General features: G+C 36.8%; 1 protein-coding gene across 1 annotated transcript in view; it reads left to right on the top strand.

Moving 5' to 3' along the window:
* Nucleotides 1-21743, top strand: part of ANKRD27 (ankyrin repeat domain 27) — a 74883-nt gene that overhangs the window by 48313 nt on the left and 4827 nt on the right. The window contains exons 17-24 of the mRNA XM_044664181.1: nucleotides 501-698; nucleotides 1699-1758; nucleotides 1870-1989; nucleotides 2709-2753; nucleotides 12081-12203; nucleotides 17625-17822; nucleotides 19957-20076; nucleotides 20597-20758. Coding sequence (XP_044520116.1) covers nucleotides 501-698; nucleotides 1699-1758; nucleotides 1870-1989; nucleotides 2709-2753; nucleotides 12081-12203; nucleotides 17625-17822; nucleotides 19957-20076; nucleotides 20597-20758 — 1026 coding nt within the window. The remainder of the gene's footprint in view (nucleotides 1-500; nucleotides 699-1698; nucleotides 1759-1869; nucleotides 1990-2708; nucleotides 2754-12080; nucleotides 12204-17624; nucleotides 17823-19956; nucleotides 20077-20596; nucleotides 20759-21743) is intronic.

The raw sequence follows: 21743 nt of genomic DNA, 5'->3' as shown, positions 1-21743 counted from the left end.
TATCTTATCCTTGTTTTTTTTGCAGTCCCAATGGTTAAATACAACTTAGAAATACAGATTTCACCTAGGAGGCTTTGTTTTATTTCAAGGCTCCATGGGATGAACTGCTTTGTCCTCAAGCACAGGGACCTAGGATATCAAGTCAGTCTTGACCCTCAGTGGCTTAAAGGACTTAGATTTTTACATATCATTTTAATTTGTGATGGGCCTAGTCATTTTCTAGTGTTTAAGATGTTGACTCTTTCCTTTTTTAAGTTGCTACTTTTGTTCTAGAATACATGTGATGCAAATAATACAATACTTCTCCCTCCATATTATGTACATTAAAAAAATCTTAATCTTATCCTAATCCTTCAAATTTAACCTTGTATTTATTGCCCTTTCATATGTTTACTTTATAGAATTAATTTTGTTGGCATTACTGAAAGATGGGGAAGTACAGAGAGAGTAGAAATTAAGCTTAATATGCATGCAGTTATAATTTCCCATTTTCTTTTCAGTGTGTGAAGGCTTTAGTCTACTATGATGTACATTCTTGCAGACTAGATATTGGTAATGAAAAAGGAGACACTCCTCTTCACATAGCTGCCCGCTGGGGCTATCAGGGCATCATAGAAGTATTGTTGCAAAATGGAGCCAGCACTGAGCTTCAGAACCGAATGAAAGAAACACCATTGAAATGTGCATTAAACTCTAAGGTAGAATTTTTAATTTCTACATTTTGAGTCTTTCAGTTTTTTCCCTGTAGATGTATCTTTTGTGCTCTTTGACAAATGCTGATATATATGAGGACAAAATTTGACTTATAACTGCTTATTGTATTAGGGTGTTAATTATTAATTTATTTCATTTATTTATATTTCCAAAACACCTTTCTCAGTGGGGCAAAAAGGTTTTTAATAATCAGGTAAATCCTTTTTGCCCTCTTGAGAACAAGTTCAGTAGTCAAGGTATAGATGAAAACAGGGAACAAGGAAAAACAGAACTCTGAAAAAGCTCGACAAGGAATGTGTAACAACTTCTTAGAGGTTGAATTCCCTTTTAACTTAATTGTTATAGAGGCTTTTTAGTTATCCTGTCATTTCTGTTATCTGACCTAAACTGGTTACATCAGGAGTTAGATATTTAGCACAAACAGATTTCACTTAAGTTTCTATATACAAGTTGTTTGAATGTAACCTATTTTTTACTTCTAGCTGTTTGGCTTCATTTTAAATGTGATTCTTTTATGCCAATGAGCGTTTTCACTAATATATATTAACTTTGTTTCTTGAATGACATTCTGATAAACTTTTGGAAAACTAAATTCATATCTTCTGGTCTTTCTAGTTATTGTATTTTACTATTGTATTCTCTTCATATGTTTAATATTTTGGGGAAGACCAAGATGGAGTGATCCAGAAAACTTCTCTGTGGCTTTTTCCATTTTCATTTCTGGAAATTGAGATTTTTTTCCTGTAATTTTCTAAGTCATGCTTGTCTACTTTATAGGCTTTTAGTCTTCTCTTACCCCACCCTCCCCCCCAATTTTGGATCTTAGCTTGTAGACAATAGTTCATTTGGAAGAGGTCACATTTTATAACTACAGTGTACGATTTAATTGGAGTTAAAGAATTCTGTTACTATTTTGGATGGCTTTTTTGTTGTTTCTCCTGTCCTTCAGTATTTTCTACATCTCGTTATTTTTTTTTAAACTAGATTGTATCTGTCATGGAAGCCAGTCACCTTCCCTTTGAAAGGGGAAAAAGATCTTCTGAGGTAATTATATTGCCAGTGCTAGTTTAATCTTAACTTCAGCAGAAACATCACTTTTCTAGTGTTTAGTGATGAGGGCACTAAATAAATCCTGTTGTCTTTTCCTTATTCTAGTCCCCTGTTTGTTCTCCTCAATGTTCAATGGACTCCATCAGTCAAGCCTCCTCGATCTCAAGCTTGTCTTCAGTTTGTGCAGACTTAAAACAAGAAGAAGTAAAAAATAATTATAAAGAGGTGAGATTTCTAGAGGGGTTGGCATTTGACTGTTTAGGACAGGCCTTGCAAAGAGGGGCTTTCTTGCCTAGGAGACGTAATATATAAAATGGAAGATGGCCTCACAAAGTGTACCTATTTCTGTGGTATCTTGAATAATGTAAGTCCTGAGCTGATATCTGCTATCTGGCAAAAGCATTTGTTTATAGTTTACTCTGTTATTTACAATGTAGATAATCTTCAGTGAACATTTAAATAAATATTTCTTTTAGCTTCCCTAATATAACACATAACTTGTCACATAATAGATCCTTATTAAGTGCTTGTCGATTGGTTGATGATTCAGAGCCATCTTTCACTTTTCTAAAGTCTGGAGTATTAATTTAAACTAATATGATTAAGAATGCAGGTCTGCTTCCAAAAGATATCATCTTGTACATTCCAAAGCCTATTGTAAATGTCTTTTGGATTATAAATGCTATTGCTAACCTTCCTTACCATCAGTAATTGAGAGTTGATCCTGAACCTTTCAGCAAGCATTTATATTTCACCAGATGATTAGGTTATCAGAGCCTACTTAAAAACTTTCAGAAAAATAAGAGCTTATATATAATGAAGTTCAAGGTTAATAAAGGTCACTGGGTATTCAGAATCTTTTAGTTTCAACATTACCAAAGCCATTTGAAGTATCTTGTCTGATTCTACCCCCTTCCTTTTTTTTTTTTTTTTTTTTTTTTAAGGTAGAAAAACTTTTAAGAGCTGTTGCTGATGGAGATCTAGAAATGGTAAGTTCCTAGAATTCCTTAAGAGTCTTTATGGACTCAGAGAACCTCATTTCAGATTTCACCTGTGGCTTTTATTATATGTGATCTTGGTCGGATAATTTAACCTCTTAATGTGGAAATTAAGTTTCCTAATCTGCAAAATTAAAGAGATGGAATCATTGTCTTTCAATGTTTCTTCCAGCTATATCCATTGACCTACTGCAACATTTGATCTTTTTGGTCACTTCCCTTCTCCTAGATATTCTCTTTTTTTGTTTTGTTTTTATGACACTTCTCCTTTTTGGTCCTCCTACATGTCTAATTGCTCTTAGTTTCTTTCATTAATAATCTTCTTGCTGCTCCCCAGTTCTAAGTGCCTCTTAAGACCTTTTGTTGGGCCTTTTTTTCTTCTCATTATATTTTCTTTCTTGGTATCTCCTCTGTTCCAATGGATTTACTTATCATCTGCATGGAGATGATTCCCAGACATATACAAAATATCTCCAGAATCTTAGTTTGGTTCTTAAGCTTTCTCCTGTGAACTCCAGTTTTGAATCTCCAACCTGCCTGATAAACATGCCCTCCTGGACATATTGTTATCCTTTAAAATTGAATTTATTCAGAGTGCAACTTCCTACCCTAAACCTACCACTCCTTCAAGCATCACTATTTCTGTTGATGATAACACCATTCTCCCAATTATGCAGGCTTATCACCTTATCATGTGGACTTATCTTTGATTCATAGGATTATAGTTGGAGTTTGTAGGACCCTTAGAGGTTTGCTAGTTCAACCATTTCATTGTATAGGTGAGGAAGCTGAGGTCCAGAGAGTAGAGTGCCCAAATTCATACAGATAATAAAGGACAGGGTAGGATTTGAACCCAAATCCAGCACTCTTTCCATTATACCACAATGACTCCTTGTCCCTCAACCCCATATAATCAGTTTTTTACTTTTTTTTTTTTTTTTTTTTTTTTTTTTTTTGCTAAGATGTGAAATTCTACCCCTTCTCTTCATTCATAGTGTTACCTCTGTGGTTCAGTCTTTTGCTACCTTTCTTGGATTATTATAATGGCCTTCAAATGATAGTCTTCTTTCCAACTTCTCTTTCATATGTATTTCATATATTTGTGATCTCATTAATGAGCATATTCTGTTCATTGGTACAAGTGATAACCCATCCATGCCTTCTCATCTTGTGTAATTCTGAAGGCCTTCTTTTAGGGCTTTTTACATTTTGCGTTTTCCTTGAAGTCCCTAGGCCTGTGTTGGTGAACCTTTGGCATATGTGCTGGAGGGGGCTGTTCCCCTCCCCCTCTCCAGGGGCACCTGAGGACATTTCTCACATCACCCCACTCCTCTGCCCAGCAGCTCAGTGGGAGTGTTTCTTTCCTCCCCTGTCTGAGGTAAGGCAGAGGGCTCACATGGGCATGAGAGTGCAGTTTAGACACTTGATCTCTAAAAGATTCACCAACACTGCCCTAGGCCATCTATCTATTATCCCTCTCTCTTGTCACTGACCACTTTAATTTTTAATAATAATATTTCCTTGATGATTTATTTTATGCCACTAATTGTGCATAAGCCTTCATTGGAAAATTGCTGTCCATTTAACCTATATTTCAGAATAATAAGCCCATCATGTGTCTGTCTCCATTGATCTAAGAGTTAACCTCAGTTCTGATTTCCTCAGATTTTTATGTGTTTCAAGATTTGTAAACATATAGCATTGCTAGGAGAATAATTGTGTTAAAAAACTATACTCTGGGAGTTGGAGTGGGAAGGGCAGATTGGGATTGTTAATAGTGTAATTTCCCACCTGCAATTTTCTTCCAAGTCAATTTTGCATTCAACACAATGTCCTTCTGTTGTTCTCACCTCATTGATAGGTACTGATATACTCAGTCATTGACTGGCCATTCACCTGCATATCATAGTTGAGGCAATAAATGTTTTTTATTCTTTTAGTTTCCCCCCTTTCAATTGTTAAGTCTTATCTCTTAATTAATTATGCAGATTACCAAAGACTGGTAATGTTTTGAGGTCTTGATTTTGGGAACACAGTGACATCTTCATATCGGTATCTCTTTGGAGGATTTGCCCCTAGAGGCAGAATGCTATGGTGGATAGAGTATGGAACTGGGGGTCAGGGAGGTATGGTTCCAAATGATGTATCCCTTTAGCTATAGGAACCTAGCTAAATCATTTAACTTTCAAGCCTTGGTTTCCCCATATGTAACATAGTGTAAATAAGAGCACATATCTCACATTTTTCTAAAACTCTTTACTTCTGTCTTAGAATCAATACTAAGTATCAGTTCTAAGGCAGAAGAGCGATAAGCGTTAGGCAGTAGGGTTTAAGTTACTTGCCCAGGGTCACACAGCTAGGAAGTGTGTCTGGGGTCAAATTTGATTCCAGGTCCTCCTGTCTCTTGATCTGGCTCTCTATCAATTTGTGGCTGCCCCCAACATTGTTGTTTTAAGGGTAAAACAAGGTAATGTATGAAAAGCACTTTGAAAACCTTTGATCAGTATGCAGATATGGACTGCTACTATTTTAATTTTATTATTTATTATATACAAGGAATCATAGACTTTTAAGTCTAGACCTGCATGCAAGTGACCTTGAAACTCATTGAGTTCAACTTCCTCATTTTGCAGATGAAGAAATTGAGGCTCAAGAAAATTAAATGACTTGGCCAAGGCCATTCAGGTAGAGAAAATGATTCCTTTTCAACAGTGGTAAATACATTCTTGGCAAGAGTACATTTCCCTGTTTTCTTGTTTTCATTGTTCCTTACACATTAATAATTAGAGGGACATTGAACAGGATTATTTTCATAGTTTTATTAAGAAATTTCATATGAATGTAGAATATCATAATATATAGGAGAGATTGGAGAAGCATCTTTTAGACCATTTAACTTATAAAGTCAAATGTTTTTTTGTAATCAGTAAACACTATAAAAGTTTGTATTCATTGTACATTTCAGTCAGCTGTCTGTTATAGGGAATTGTATGTAAAATCCTACTTGTTCCCTTCTCATGTTTTCATCAGAGATACTCTGTGTGCTTAGATAATTCTTATAAACATTTTTTAAGGATGAGAAAGTAAATGAATATGTTTATAATTATTGATGTTCTTTCTACTACCTTTGGAATATTAATATTGTCCCATTACTTTGATGTCTTCTTCGCCTTTAAATATCTTGTAAAATGATTCCTTAGTGATGAGTACAAAAAGAGCCAAGAAACTGTCATAGCCAGCAACGCTTAGTCTTAGTTTCCTTGAAAGACAAAAAGATGACAACCTTGGGTAAAACCAGTTTAGAATGCAAATTCATTTTTAAAACCCCACAAAAGAGGATTGTGAAAGATAATAAATAGCATTGCCTCCTAAAACTGCAAAAAGTAGATCTTAGAAGCCAAAATATTTGAAGAAGCTCAAGATTGACCTGAACTACATCATCTCAAGATGAAATTGGCAACAAATAAGCATAAAATGGAAAAATTTCCAAGTATTTCTTTAACTATTTTTCTTATCAGTGACTGCAACCCACTTTGGACCATTAACACTTCAGTGGTATATGAAAAAGTAGAAATAGCTCTTTTAAAGATGTACTCAGGAAGACCATAAGTGGTGACATAACTCTCACCCAGTTGCCAAAACAATTTTCCTAAAGCTTAAGTCTGGAAGTGTCTCTGTCCTTTTAAAAAAGCGTCAGTGGTTCCATATTGCTTCTAAAATAAAATATGAATATCATAACCTAATATTCAGAGCTTTCCACAATTTGCTTCCAAACTACACATCAAGCCTTATTTCATTCTCTTCTTCTTTCCTGTTATACTACATTTTTCTCTAGTTGTCTTCTGGATTTAATCGTTCTGTCTTCTAAGCCTCTTGAGAGGTTTTCCCCCATGCCTAGAATGTATATATTTCTTCCTTAATATAGTTCTTATAGAAATTATTTTCATTTTCAAGACTCATGCTCATGCTCCCATCCAGTGTATAAAGCCTTTCTTATTTTCTCTAGTTGAAAGTATTTTTTCTCTTTTTCCTAAAGTACTTTTCTATCTCTTCCAAACTCTAAGAAGTATGGTATGGAGAACTAACTTAGTGCTTTGGATTGGCAAGATGTATTATATACATTCTTACTTCATCATGATAATAACAGCTAACGTTTATATAGCCTTTAATCTGTGTCAGGCACTGTGCAAAATACTTTACAATTATTATCTCATTAGACCCTCGCAACAGCCCTGGGCTGCAGGCACTGTTTCATTATACCTTGTACATATATTTTTTGCATTTCCTCCAAGTACACAAGGAGACAGTGTTATTTTTAATCTTGAATTCCTTCACTGGCACAGTGCCTTGCACATAGTAGGCAGGTAATGTTTATGTAAATGAAATGTTGAAATAGGAATAGGGCTTAAAGAGTACGCATAACCTTTAAAAAACTATTTACCAGTCTCATTTACAGAAACATTCATTCACATATAAATGAAACTTTTTACTATTCATCTTATATGAATTCTTCTGTTAGGCAAATGGTTATTTTCAGGATTACATTTATTTTTTGTGTTTTCATTCAGTGTTGTTCTCTTTGAGAATTTGTGATTCCCCAAGCCTTTAATATAATTCCTTTGCACAATGAGCATTTGGTAAAGACTCTGTGGAATAGCAAGCCATAATTACAGAATATTAATGTTTGAGGTCATATAGTTCAACTATCTCTATTTACGGAGACCCAGAGAGAAGTAATTTGTTGGTTAAAGTTTCATCCTAAGATCAATTCACCAGAATGAAGCAGCTAATGTGTGCAAAGCACCGGGGATACAGAAATCAATGTGACACATTTCCTGCTCTAAATTGTTTAGTTTTACTGAGGGAAAGGTGTGTGTGCAAATGATTATGATACACAGGAGTGTCAGAAGAACAAAAGTCTATGGAACATACTCTTTAGAAATTTAATGGGGGTGACATCACTAACTGAGGATGGCTTCATGGAAGGGGGGGTACCTGAGTTGGCCCTTGAAGGCAGGGATTTCAATTGATAATCATGTGAATTCCCCTAGTCAGTAAACTCCAGTGGTTTCCTATTATCTCTAGCATAACATATAAACTCATCTGCTTAGTTTTTAAAGCCTACTGCTTTTCAGTTTCCTTGGCCACACTCTTGGAGACAGCCAAACTGACCATCTTTCTGCCCCTCACTCAGGACCATTCATCTCCCATCTTCCTGCCTATGCACTGGCTATTATTCCACCTGCCTGGAATGCACACATTCTCTCCTCTCCTCGGACTCAGAACCCCTCTCTCCCTTTATGGTGCAGATCAAGCACCATCTTCTCAAAGACTTTTCTGCCCTCTGCTCACTTTGCACTCCCAACTGTTAGTTTCCTCCCTCCCAAACTACCTTTCTTAAAAAAAAAAAACAAACAACTACTTTGTATATATTCACTTTATATTCATGCTGTATATATTTATATATATATATATATCCTTGTGCCTACCATTGCATTGTAAGCTCCTTGAAGTAGGAATTGATTCATTCTTTGAACTTTTATCTCCATAATCTAGCATAGTACATGGCATAGATAGTAATTCTACATTGACAACAACAAAAATATGAAGTAGAATGTTAAAAATCTGACAGTTTTTACAATATCTACAAATATTAGAGCACTACCAATTAAATGGAAGATCCTTGTCCAGTAATTAGGGAGTGAATTATATGCTTCTGGAAGACTTTAACCATATCCTTATTAACATTCTTTCTGTAAATGAAACTGGAAGATATAAAGTAGCTCACAGAAACTTTTGGGGTTGATATCATTGTGGCCCAATGTTGATATCAAAGGCAACAGGAAATATTTATTTCATGGGACTTGCCATTTTGCCTATAATGAGCAAGAGCAAAGTGGGCCATTATGAAGATAGCTACAGTTTGTGTTCAAATACTTGTAGCAGAAAATGAAATAGATATTTCACAGATGACTTAACCAAACCCTTTAAAACTAAGTCACCTTACCCTTGTCATGGAGTTTAGCACTAGAGTGGATGTGGGAAAATTTGATTGGGATTAAGAAATAAAAGAGGCATTTAAAAGGGATATATAGTCACACAGATATTTTCTTTTATAGAGCTGCCCTTCACAAAATTTAAATGACTGGGATATTCTTTATAGAGGACGAGATTCTCCAGATGCTTCTGTTTGAGTCTAATGGCATTCTGCTTATGCCATTCTCTTGAATAGTTACAAGGTTACCTTTATGAGATAGTCACTCAAACAAGATTGGCTCCCATTCTAAACAGAAAAAGCCAAGTAGATGGAAATATATATTGCCAAGATTTTTATATTCAGTTGTATAGGAGGTTTGCGGAATTAGAATTGGTTTATCAGTATCTTAGATATTGCAGATGAACTGTGTGCTGGGCCTAGTGTTGGATAAGAAGAGAAAAGTGGAATAAATTGCATTTGTAAAATCCCACATCACTTTTAATAGTACCAAGTGGTGCCTTGTCATCAAAACACAACCTTTTAAACATTATTTTTCCTGGCAATTTTGTGACTTCAAATTACTTAAAAGTAGAATTTCATAGTTGTCTTAATTTTCAGGTGACTTTAAAAGCATTGGAAAGAAACATGGTGTATATGTTAAGGCATATTATCGTTGATGACTTGGGCATATAAAAATGGCATAAAAGACACTAAGAATATATGCATCTAAATGGAAAAGGAGATCATATGGTCACGATACCTTAAGGGACAACCCAGCTGTTACACTGGTATCTAAATTATTAAAAGACCCTAGAAAAAGACTTGTAGCACATTGGGTAACTCCTCTAGGGAAGATTTATGAGAAGTCATTGAAAAAGATTATGTAGAATGAAAAAGTATGGATGGATTATAATCTGTTTTGGTTTAGGGAATCACTTTACCACTAATAAGATCATAGATATGTGAAAGTATCTGGCACTATTACCTTTTCTTCTTATCTTGTTTATTAAATTTAATCAGATTCTTTGAAAACAGTTCCTTACTTTGTTAGATTATTGGCTATAATATTCTCTCCTTTAGTTTATGTGTGGCTTTTTGCATAGGATATTGTTATAGAAGTAGGAGCTGTTGGTAAGTAATACAGTAGAGTTTTAGAGTTATTTTTACTTTAAAAATTATTTTTATATATTATATTTCATTTTTATTTAGATTCTTTTTACTGATCATTGTGGCTATGAGTTGATAGGCATTCTTTAGTAAGATCCAATTATAATGGTTCCAAGAGAATGGTGTTTATAGCTGTATCTATTTAAAAGGGTATTAACCTTTTGCTTGAAGTCCTTTGTTAATCCATTAGAAGTATAAAGCCTTATCCTTTGCAAGGAGCATTGAGAAGAGCCTCCAAATGGGTGTTTATGCTTGGCTGATGACACAGCTTAATGTTGAATGAGCCAGACAATTGAGTGAAAAGAATGCCTTTCTTCAGGGTGTCCCCAAATGCTTTAGGGAACTTTGAAATTGCTAGTCCAGCCACCTTCAAGGTGGGGTGTGTTGATTGTATAGCATCAGATAGCAGCAGTGACTCAGTGTTCACTGTTCATTCATTTGTTATTTTGGAATAGAGATCCAGAAGAAATGTAAACTAGGTAAAGCTTCCTTTGCCTTTCCATCCTTTTCTCTAGCATTAATGGCCTGTTGCTTATTTTCTCACTAACCCCTTCATCCTCCCATTCATCTTGCCACCTGCAGGTTGTTCCATACCACTTTTTTGGTGGGCATAATTGTTAGCTTATCTGAGAAATTGAATTAGTTTTATGTGTGACTCCTTCATCTAAGTTTTATGTGAATGGGAACCTTCCATGACTTAACCCAGAGTTACTAAAAATAAAATATTAGGAACTGTGAGAGCATAAGTGGTAGAGAGATCATGGACCAGAAAGGCCTAATTGAGTCATCTTAGTTCAACAGATCCCATCACTGATTGTGCCTGAGAATGTATTTGCTTTGCTCTTCTGCATCTTTTCTTTTCTTTTCTTTTCTTTTCTTTTCTTTTCTTTTCTTTTCTTTTCCTTTCTTTTCTTTTCTTTTCTTTTTTTTTTTGGTGTTCTTAAGCAAAACTAATCTTGGCTGTTTATAAAGACAGTACTTGAAGGGAGCATCTAATCCAATCCTTTCTCTTTATGTAGGAAAAAATGAGCTCAAGAAAAATGATTTGTCACAAAGATAGTCCATGGCAGTGTTATGAGGGTGCAAATGGTGAACCCCTGGGTTCGGGAAGGAAACCTTTCTCAAGAATGAGAGGACTCCAAGCTTAGCTTAAAAGTAAAAAGAAAGATTTATTAGTAAGATAGGATTAAGGGCCAGCAAGACAGCATGAGTGGAACCGCCATGGGAGGCTTTTTATATTCTTTCCAGTAGTGTGGCATTCAGTGGGTGCTCAGGGGTGGGTGGGGGTGGGGTCTGTCTGAGACTGTCAGGGCCCGGAGGTGTATCTCTTTTGTCTATCTCAACTTAAAGGAAATCCTAGGATAATGGTCTTTGCCTTGGGAGTCACAAGGGCAGGAAGGGGGAAGGGAATTTTCCTGTTCACAGCCTGCCTGAGTTAAGGGGTACAGGGTCCCTGCCATTTCTGCACAATGCCCATGTCAGCAGTGGTTCCCAAACTTTTTTGGCCTACCACACCCTTTCCAGAAAAAATATTACTTAGCACCCCTTGTCACATACCATCACTGCATTCTTACAGTTATTCACCGCCCCCAAATGCACCTGTGGCCATTACCATGCCTCTGGATTGCTGCAGCACCCACCAGGGGGCTGTGGCGCTCACTTTGGGAGTCACTGGTCTATGGCAAAGCAGGATGTTGCCTGGAATACACTTTTCCTATTGGCTCATCCAGCTATATACATTGTTTTGTGTAGCTCTTAAAAAAAGTTTCTGTGAGCTCTGGGTTTTTGAAGCAGTCATACCTTCTTGTCATCTCTTTGTCACTTTCTATAGGGAAACTAGGAATTGCATTGGTATGACCTAGCATTAACAGCACCTTAATCTCTTTAAAATTAGCACTAAAAGAATTAGTAGGGTTTGAATGAAAGTAATTTGTGAAATCTTGGTGAAGCAGCAAGATGTGATAACTTGCTTTAGGTGTTTGGGGAGTTGTATGTGCTGACATCAGTGGGCTTCTGAGCAATATTATTTGTGTATCTGTGTGTGTGTGTGTGTGTGTGTGTGTGTGTGTGTATGTTTTTAAGTGAATTTGATTACAAAAGAAGCAAGTTCTATTTTAAGTTTCTGACATACATACCAAGTGAAATCTTTTTTTTTCCGCTTTAACTGATGCCAGGTACGATACCTCTTGGAGTGGATGGATGAAGATTTAGAAGATGGAGAGGATACTGCCAGAACAGCAAACCTTGAATTTTGTCACCCCTTATGCCAGTGTCCAAAGTGTGCTCCACGACAAAAGGTTTGGCTCTTTCTGGAGGATAAGGAAGTCAGTTCTTCTATGTATATGTTTACTATCTCTACCCGTGTCTCTTTCCTTATGGGAGTGGTCTCCTACGGAAATGTGCCAGTCTGAAGATGGAGGAGATTTAGCTCAGCAGGGGCAAAGGAACTTATAATGAATGCCTCTGGAAACAGCCATGGACATTCTTATCTCAGCCATCCTTCCTTTTGAGTGAACTACTTAGTAAGAAGACAAAATCAGTGTAGTAGGTGGTGCAGCTACTACTGATACCTGCTCCAGCCCTCTTATATACAAAGTGCAGCTGTTAATTCATGCTGCTTTTTTAAAAGTAAACATGAGAACTTATACATTCAGTCCATGTTGTCCTCTTCAGAGGATCCATCCTGGATTAGTCGGCAGGAGTCATGACTTCTTAACTTTCAATCCATTGCACCAGTGAGTCTTGGAGTTCTTTTTTGGAATGGTCAAAACAAGCAAAGTGTTCTTTTAAATGTTGCCAGTGATTATTGTCTTTGTCTTTTTAGGGTAGGTTTGGTTTTTGGAACTAGCCCATAGGCAATCTGAAGCAATCTGGTGACATGCATAATCAAACTGGATAATATCATCTTTATTATTTTTAAAAAATGAGGTGTGACTGGAATGGAATGAGATCCATTTTATAGTGTGGTTTATAATGAGCTTTAAAGGATGCTTCAAAGAAGAGTTTCTGAAAAGCTATTTAAAAAACATGTTGATGATATTACCATAACAAACATATAAACCCCATGCCTTTATGGAGAATTATTTTGTAGGGTACAAGACTTATTTGGATGCTTCTAAGTGGTGCAGTAGTTAGAGCCTTTAGTGCAAATCCTGAGTTACAAAGTTATTATCTCTGCAGCCCTGGGCAGATCACTTACCCTCTCTCAGCCTCAGTTTCCTCAACTATAAAATGGAGATAATGCCTACCTTATAGAGATTATATGAGATAAATGAGATGACATAGGTAAAGTACTTTATAAACTTTAAACATAGTGTTAAGTACTAGCTGTTGTTACTATTTTAAGGTCTGGGATGTTGGTTGAACAGTTTCATTACCTTAAACATTTTCTCTGAGAGAATTCTGAATTTGGACTGGACTATGAGTATGCTTCCTTTCTTAGTATTCCTTTCACAGACAACTTGTACTTGCTTCATCAGTGCTGTTGATGCTATTTTGGAGGGAATGTTTTTCTCTTATTTTACTTATACCAATGCTCCATTTTTGGCAGATGTAGTATATACAAGTCAGCTGAAATCAATCAATTAATTAATTATTCTTATTGCCAAATCATTGTTTACGGAAAATTTTACTTCTGGCTTATTTTCATTTTTCCTCATGCATATTAAATGATTCATTTTTATGCAGCTTCATAGGAACATACCTAGCAGGTAAATAAGTGTGGAGAAACTCTTGCACCAACCTTTGATTTCACATACCATCCAGAAAATATTATACCTTTAGTAATCTTCTGTGGTTGAGTTGGCTAATCAATTTCTTGAAGGATAAAAATAATGCTCTGAAGTGCATTATCCAAGTGAATTGAAGGACATGACAAGTTCTTTCTCTTTTGTTAAAAATAATCTTTTATTGATGTCTTCTGTTTTTTTACATAATCATTTTTATCCTCAATATTCTGGAGATACTCCTCCCAGAGAGCCATCTATAACAATTAGTATTTTTTAAAGAGGAAAAAAAAGTCAGCACCACTGATTGATACATTGAAAAAGTCTGAAAATGTGCAATGTGTAACACCTTTGAACTTCCCACCTCCATGAAGGGGTAGGTTGGAGGTGTCCTCTCATAACTCCTCATTTGAATCATATTTAAATCTTTATAATTTTACTATGTTCACTTTTGTGTGTTGTTCCTTCCACTTACATTTTTGTAGTTATTGTACATATATTTTCTTGACTCTGCTTCACTCTGCATCCATTTTTCTCTGTATTAACCTCATAATTTTTTATAATATATTAATATTTCATGTACTAGTTTGTTTAATCATTTCTCAAGTGGTGGGTATCTACTTTGTTTCTGATTTTCTACTTTACTATCACAGAAATTTCTGCTACAAATATTTTGATGCATATGAAGACTTTCTTCTTATTTATGGCTTCCTTGCCGTATAAACCCAGTAATGAAGTCTGGTTGAAAGAACATGGACCTTTTGGTCATTTTATTTGCATAATTTCAAATTGCTTTCCAGAATACGTATAGTATTTAACAGTTCCACCAGCAATGCATTAGTGTATGTGTGATAAGTACTTTTAATAGTTGCTGAAGTTGCTGAAACTTTAGTAGAAACTTCATAATCTATTCTCCAAACCCATGCCAGTTATGTGTGTTTTCCCCTTCCTTTATTGTAATTGTTTTCATTTCCTTTTTTTCCTACTTCCTCTTTTCTTTCTCGTTCCTTCTTAGTTGGTCCTAATATGAAATTTTAAAATGTTTGTTTTTTACCAAGTTGTTTAAATCATGTGTTTACCCTAGTTATCTCTCAATTCACTTTAACAATTCAATTCAACAGGCATGTATTATCAGACTTATAATATGTGCAAACACCATGCTAAATATTCAGGAAATAAAGACAAAAAAAATGACAAAATATAAATAAATTTTTTTTAAAAAGGCAGGGGAGTATACTGAAGTGCCAAGAATACAGGCAGGGATTAGGGTAGAGAATGCTATGAGCCATGTACTAAACTTCTTGAGAAAGGAAATAGAATTGCCTATGTATTGATAGAGGACTACAGCAAGGATCTGGATAGAATGAGATCAACAAATAGACTGACCTTCAAAGGAAGGTTGCTGAATGATGGTGGAAGAAGTAAAGTTCTTGCTGAACCAGTGTGTCTGGGGCAGGATGGGGAGTCAGGTTTCTCTGAGCAAAAGGAGATGGGGGAAGCATATGAGAGGAAGAAGTCTCCGATAAAGGGTAGTGTGTTAATGATAGAATGTGAGTTCCAGATGATGAAATGGAAGGAGAATGTAGAGGGTGGATAGGAACTCAAAAGGGTAGAGATAAATGACAAGAAGAATGTTTTTTGCCTAGACAGCTAGTGATTCTATGGGATTAAGACAGATGGAAGTGAGAATTTGTTAGCCATGGACAAGGAACTACACTTTGATTGGGGTTTCTGTCCTAAAAGATCCCATAATGATCATGCCATTCATGAATATGTTCTGTCTTAAAAACCAGAGAATCCACTATTATTTGACATTGTTATAGAAATAGGACAAGAGAAGGAAAATAAAGGCATAAAAATAGGCAGAGAAGAGACAAAACTATCCCTGTTTGCTGATGGCATGATTTACCTAGAAAATTCTAGAGAATCAGCAAAGAAAATAACTTGACACTATAGCTTCAGTAAAGTAGCAGAATACAAAAGAAACCCATAAAAATTAACAATATTTCTACATCAGTAATCACATCAAGCAAGGATTAATTTAAAAAAAGGAAGTTTCATTTTAAATAACAAAATGAATAAATTGTCTACAGAATTATCTACTGGATCACACTTAATAAATAAAGGACAAAATGCCTCTCAAAGAAATTAAGAACAATTAAATAACTGGAGGAATATTTATTGTTTATAACTAGGCTATGCCATATGATAAATAATTAAAGTACTAATGAAATTTTGTTATTTAATGAAATGTCGATCAAAACCACCAAGAAGCTACTTTACAGAGCTAGCAAAATAACAAAATTTATTTAGAGTAACAAAAACCTAGAATGTCAAGAGAAACCAATGGAAAATAGTAGGATAGAAGTGATAACACTTCCAGACCTCAAGGTATATTATAAAGCAGTAATAAAATTGTCTGGCACTGGCAAAAAATAGAAAAGTAGGTCCATGGAGTTGTTAAGGAAGAATCAGAAATAATTGAAATCAATAACCCAATATGCAATAAGCTTACAAATATGTTACCTATGAAAGAACTTTCTGTTTGACAAGAATTGCTTTAAACCCTGAAAAACCTTCTATTATGTTTAGACTAACATCTTATACCAATAACATCTTATACATAGTAAATGTGACCTGAATATTAGAGGTTATACTATTTTGAAAAACAGAGAACCAGTTCAAGTATCTTTTGTCACTATGGCTAAGAAGTGAATTTTTAACCTGACAAGAGATAGAAGAGATTACAGAAGGCAAAATAACTTGGTTCATGGTTTGACCTGAGGCCCTACTCCTAGATGAGGTCCTGGTAGTGAATGATCTGGTCTGATGCTCAGAGGATATTCTGGTCCTGCATTTATTGAGAGACCTGCTTGGTGCCTGGTCCACTGGGGTGACAGAAGACTGAGGCATTGTTGCTTTTCTCGTGTGGTTGACTGAAGCTGGATGGATGGAAGTGCCTCTAAACTATGGACGTTAGGTCCAAAGTTCCCTGGGCGTTTGGTGATCATGAAGAGCTATAGTGTTGTGATGACTTGGGGCAGACTAGCTGTAGGCTCCAGGGCAGCAGGCCCCTGTAAGGGGAAAAGAGCCTTCAAACTCAGTCCCTGAATGGTCTCCTCATTCCCCATTGGTAAACAAGGGTAGTTCTGCCCTGTGTTCTGGGCTTATCTCACCCTCCTTCCCAACCCTTAGACAAACAAAAAGCCCAGTTCTACAACAAACAAAACTGGAACTTTTTTGTTTGTAATTTATTTTTATATGGCCTTTGATCGATTTCTTCCTAACTTCAATTTTTTTTATGGATCAGTGATTCTCAGTACAAAAGAGATTAATAATTCCCAGTATAACTACTTGCAGAAGTGTTGGACATCAGGAATGACTAGGGTGGAATTAAAAATTTTTTTTTCTTCTTTATTTTATTTCAGTAACAAATTTATACCTAAGTTTTCCATGGTTACATGATTCATATTGTCTCCCTCCCCTCTTCCCTTCCCCCTCCTGGAGTTGTTAAGCAATTCTATTGGGTTTTACATGTATTATTACTCAAAAACTACTTCCATATTGTTCATTTTTGTAATACAGTCTTTTATAACCAAAACTCCAAATCATATACCCAAATAAACAAGTGATAAATCATGTGTTTTCTTCTGCATTTCTACTCCAACAATTCTTTCTCTGGATGTAGATAGCATTCTTTTTATAAGTTGGGGTGGAATTTTTTTATCACTTTACTAAAAATGAAGCTAGCACGTATCATGCAATATAGAGGAATGTTCTGTTTTTTACACTGACATTTAAAATTCAACATCCTTGCAGGTAGAAAAATAATGAGCTGACTTTGGGAATAGGGATGTGTGAACCAAAACCCACTGACATCCCAGATTATCATAGGAGCCAAGATGAGGAATCATTGTTGCCTTTTCCAAGCACATGTTCTCACCTGATTATGATATTTTTTCCTCCCTTCTCTCTGCCTTCACATCTTTAAAGAAGCTTGAAAGGATTCCTGCCAATGGCCTTGGAGTGAATGTTACCAATCAGGATGGCTTCACTGCACTGCATGTGGCTGTGCTGCATGGTCGTACTGATCTCGTCTCCCTCCTTTTGAAGCATGGTGCCAATGCGGATGCTAAGAATGTTAATCGGGCTGCTCCACTTCATCTTGCCTGCCAGAAGGGACACTCTCAGGTAGCACACTCTTGATCTTTAGTCATTGATGGCCCATGTTACTAATAGTAATCCTAGTCCAGAACTTCTTTTGGTTGGAAGCTGGATTGTAATGGATTAAGAAGAGAATGAAGGGCAACAGAGTGGCTCAGTGGTTAGGAAGCCAGGCCTGGAGATGACAGGTCTGGGTTTAAATCTGGCCTCATTCCCTTCTTAGCTATGTGATGCTGGGCGAGTCACTTAATCCCCATTATCTAGCCCTTACTGCTGTTCTGCTTTGGAACCAATACACAGTACTGATTCTAAGACAGAAGGGTTTAAAAAAAAAAAGAGCGAGAGGAGAAAAAGTGGAGGCATTTCTTGTAGATAGCCATTCCTAGGAGTTTAGCCACAAAGGATGGAAGAGACATAGGAGGATAGTGGCAATGAAAGCATCAAAGTGAGGATTTTTTTAAACCTTTACTTTCTGCCTTTGGATCAGGTCTAAGACAGAAGAGTGGTAAGGGCTAGGCAATTGAGGTTAAGTGACTTGCCCAGGGTCATACAAGTAGGAAGCGTCTGAGGCCAGATTTGAACCTCAGGTCTTCTAACTCCAGGCGTGGTGCTCTATCCACTGAGCCACCTTGCTGCCCTTAAGTGAGGATTTTTTGAGAATAGGGAAGACATGGGTATATTTGTAGGCAGTAGAACAGGAGCCAGTAGAGAGGGACAGATTGAAAATAAGTGAAAAAGTGGGGATGATGCAGAGGGCCATCTGTTAAAGGAGACATTAGATGGAGTGGGATGAGACAAGGGTGAAAACCAAGGTAGTGGCAGAAGGCACACTATCAATAGGAGATGAAGAAGAAAGGAGAGAAGGCGGAGTTTGGTGCAAATGGCCTCAGCTGAGATGATGGAGGGCTTAGGAAAGCCATCACTTTTCCCACTCATTGAGAAAGTATTTTATACCAAATATAAGCCATTCTGGATGGTTAAATGTACACTTTCTGTGAGGCCAACATTTTGCATCTGAGACTTAGAAACTTAGTCCTTTTGTGTGCTTGGGATCCCAAATACACAGTGTTACTTCTTTTTCTTTTTTTAATTGAACTTTCCCCTTTACTTGTGTGGCTTCCAGGAATGCTAGAGAAGGGGTAGCAAGGAAGGGAGTTGGACTTTGTGAGGAAGAGCTTTATCTCCATAGCATTCCACTCATGCTCTGGACTAAATAAGCCCAAAGCACTATCCTTGCTAGAAATTGCTAGCTTTGGGAGGTATGGAAAGACTTTTAAAGTCTTTGTGGTGGTGCTGATTCACAGCTTTTGCAGATTAGACCCCTCACTCAGGACTATAGTTGCTTATAGTTTTGCTAAGTCCTAGGAGACTATCTTAGAGCTAAAGAAGCTTTCATGTACTTTTTATACAGTGGTGCTTTGAGCATTTGCAATCCCTGATAGCCATTAAAAGCAAAAGGAAAGGCTTTCGATTAGATTTAATCCCAGGAGACTAGATGAGGTCTGTGAAGAGTCTGAACCCAGACACAAGCCACAGTTTGAGTTGGGTTGACTTATTCCTTGTCTTCATTCAACCATAATGCTAGGAACAGCATTTACCAAAGTAAACATTTAGCTAGCTTTTATAAATGATAACTTGTATGAACTATGGACATTTTGCCATGGGATCCTAGAGATTCACCCATATACAGTTATACCTTCCACATCAGGAATTTGGGGTTTGGTATCCTCACGATCTAGAAAATACATGCAAAACTTTTTGGCCTTCCCTTCATACCAGCGAAGAAATCTAAATTTTTTCTTTTTCTTTTATGGGTTATTTACAATACCTTATTGTAAAATTTGGATTAAGTGTGCATTTCTTAGCCTCTAAACTTTTTCTGTCTGTCATCTTCTGGCCTTAGCAGATGTTCATCTGTGGCTTCCACAAAATTCCCTCCAAATTCTAATTTAATTTTTTATGTCAATTCATGATATATTGAAACTGTGAAGGGGAAAGTCATGATGTGGAACTTTGCTACTGAAAGAGTGATGATGAAATACAAGCATCTGCTTTTAAGAATTTTTGGTAGCCTGTACATTTTTAAAAGCTATTGTTTTATTTGTCTAATTTATTTGATTTAATTAAATTAAAGCTAAATGTCTTTCTTCTATTGAAATAGGTGGTAAAGAACCTAATGGACTTTGGTGCAAAGCAGAATACAAAGGATTCAAGTGGCAACACTCCCCTCATTTATGCTTGTCTGAATGGCCATCATGAAACAGCTGCTTTGTTACTGGAAGTAAGAAAAACCTCAAAATAAGTTAGCTTTTCTAAGGCCAGATCTAAAGTGAGATATTTTGCGACCCTATAGTGTGAACAGCAGTTCAGCACTAGCAGCAATCTTCAGTTTCAGCTGAGTAGCTACAGTTCATAGAGCTGGCACTACTTTATTTTTATATATGGGGAGACTTAAATCATCACACTAGCTCTGGGGAGGGAAATGAGCACCATTTTTAGTTGTCCTGTGCAGTACAGGGTTAGACCTCTCTGTCCCCTTTAGTACAAGTTGCAAAAGAAATGTATTCGCTTCTTTGTGAGTTTTCATGCACACAGTAAAGTCGGTGACTTGATGCCTGGGGTGCGAGGCTTTGTACTGTGCTGGATGTATATGGTTCAGTTCTCTGATGGTTCTTCTTTCATGTTTGAATAACATCCTCCCTCCTGAGTGGATCTCCTGGATAGCCTTTACAATTCAATAATCAGCACAATTTGTGCTACTATTTCAGGAGAGACTCTGATGAAAGTTTTTCTCTTTCCAGCATGGTGCCTCTCTTAATGCTTCTAACAACAGGGGCAACACAGCATTGCATGAAGCTGTGATAAGACATCATGCCATCCTGGTGGAACTCCTGCTGCTCCATGGAGCGTCGGTTCATGTTAGGAATAAGAGACAGTGTACACCTCTGGACTGTGCTGAACAGGTAGGTGATGTCCTAAGAACTAAAGTCTCCGTGACCACTTGAATTCCTTTGGTCTAGAATAGAGCTGGCTTCCTTCAGATAACTACTGTTGGCTGAAATGGTGTTAGGGAAAGCCTCTGCCATAGGGAGTCACGAGTCCCTGTGATCCTCCTGCTTTGTCTTCTTCCTGCGGATGCTGATCTCCCCCAGGAGCCATGACGTGTTCTATTCCATGTTTCCCCTCCAGTGGCCATCTAACTACAGAGGTCCTGAGTAAGTGTGCTCAGGGAGAGTTCTGTACGTTTCCAACAATAGCAGCTCCCACCCAGGGGTAGGATGGACCGTGTTGCTCTCCAGAAGCTACTGGATGAGCTCAAGGTGTGGATTATGGTCTGGTCTGGAGTGACCCAGAGAACATTGTCTTGTTTCAGGGGCAGGGCTGGCAGCTAAGACTGTCTATTCGCGTTTCTAGTTCGAGTGTCTGTACCAGGAACATTCCAGGCTCCTCACCAACACAGAGCTAATGTATAGCTAGCTAATTAAAAGATATGCTAGTGATCATTTCATTGGCGAAGTTAAGGCCTTACATCTTCCTCATGCCTAGAGAGGTGTTACTTAGTAGGTTTTTTATAAAAAGGAGTGGGGGCAACTTTACTTTTTTGGCATATCCATCCCAGCACTCAACTAAGGGCCAGACTTCCACCCAGAGTCGTACAATGTCTGCTGGCCATGCTATAACAGTGGCCCTTGCCTAAATGTGTCTTCTTGGCACAGAACTGGAACGTGAATTGTGAAGCTGATTAGACCCGAGTTTGCATTTAAAAGAACAAGGTCACTTAATGAAGAGGAATCTTTGGTGTATGACTAGACGACTATTAGGCTGAAATAAGACTAGCTTTCTTACATCATTAACCAGAATTCTGTGTGATATTTATGACAATAAGTTAATAATGAAAAAGTCAGTGCTAGTAATTTTTCAAGTGTGTCATGAAGCTGGTTTGTTCTC

The sequence above is a fragment of the Gracilinanus agilis genome, chromosome 2, assembly GCF_016433145.1.
Source record: "Gracilinanus agilis isolate LMUSP501 chromosome 2, AgileGrace, whole genome shotgun sequence".
Classification (NCBI taxonomy): Eukaryota; Metazoa; Chordata; class Mammalia; order Didelphimorphia; family Didelphidae; genus Gracilinanus; species Gracilinanus agilis.
This window is presented reverse-complemented; position numbering and strand designations above follow the sequence as displayed.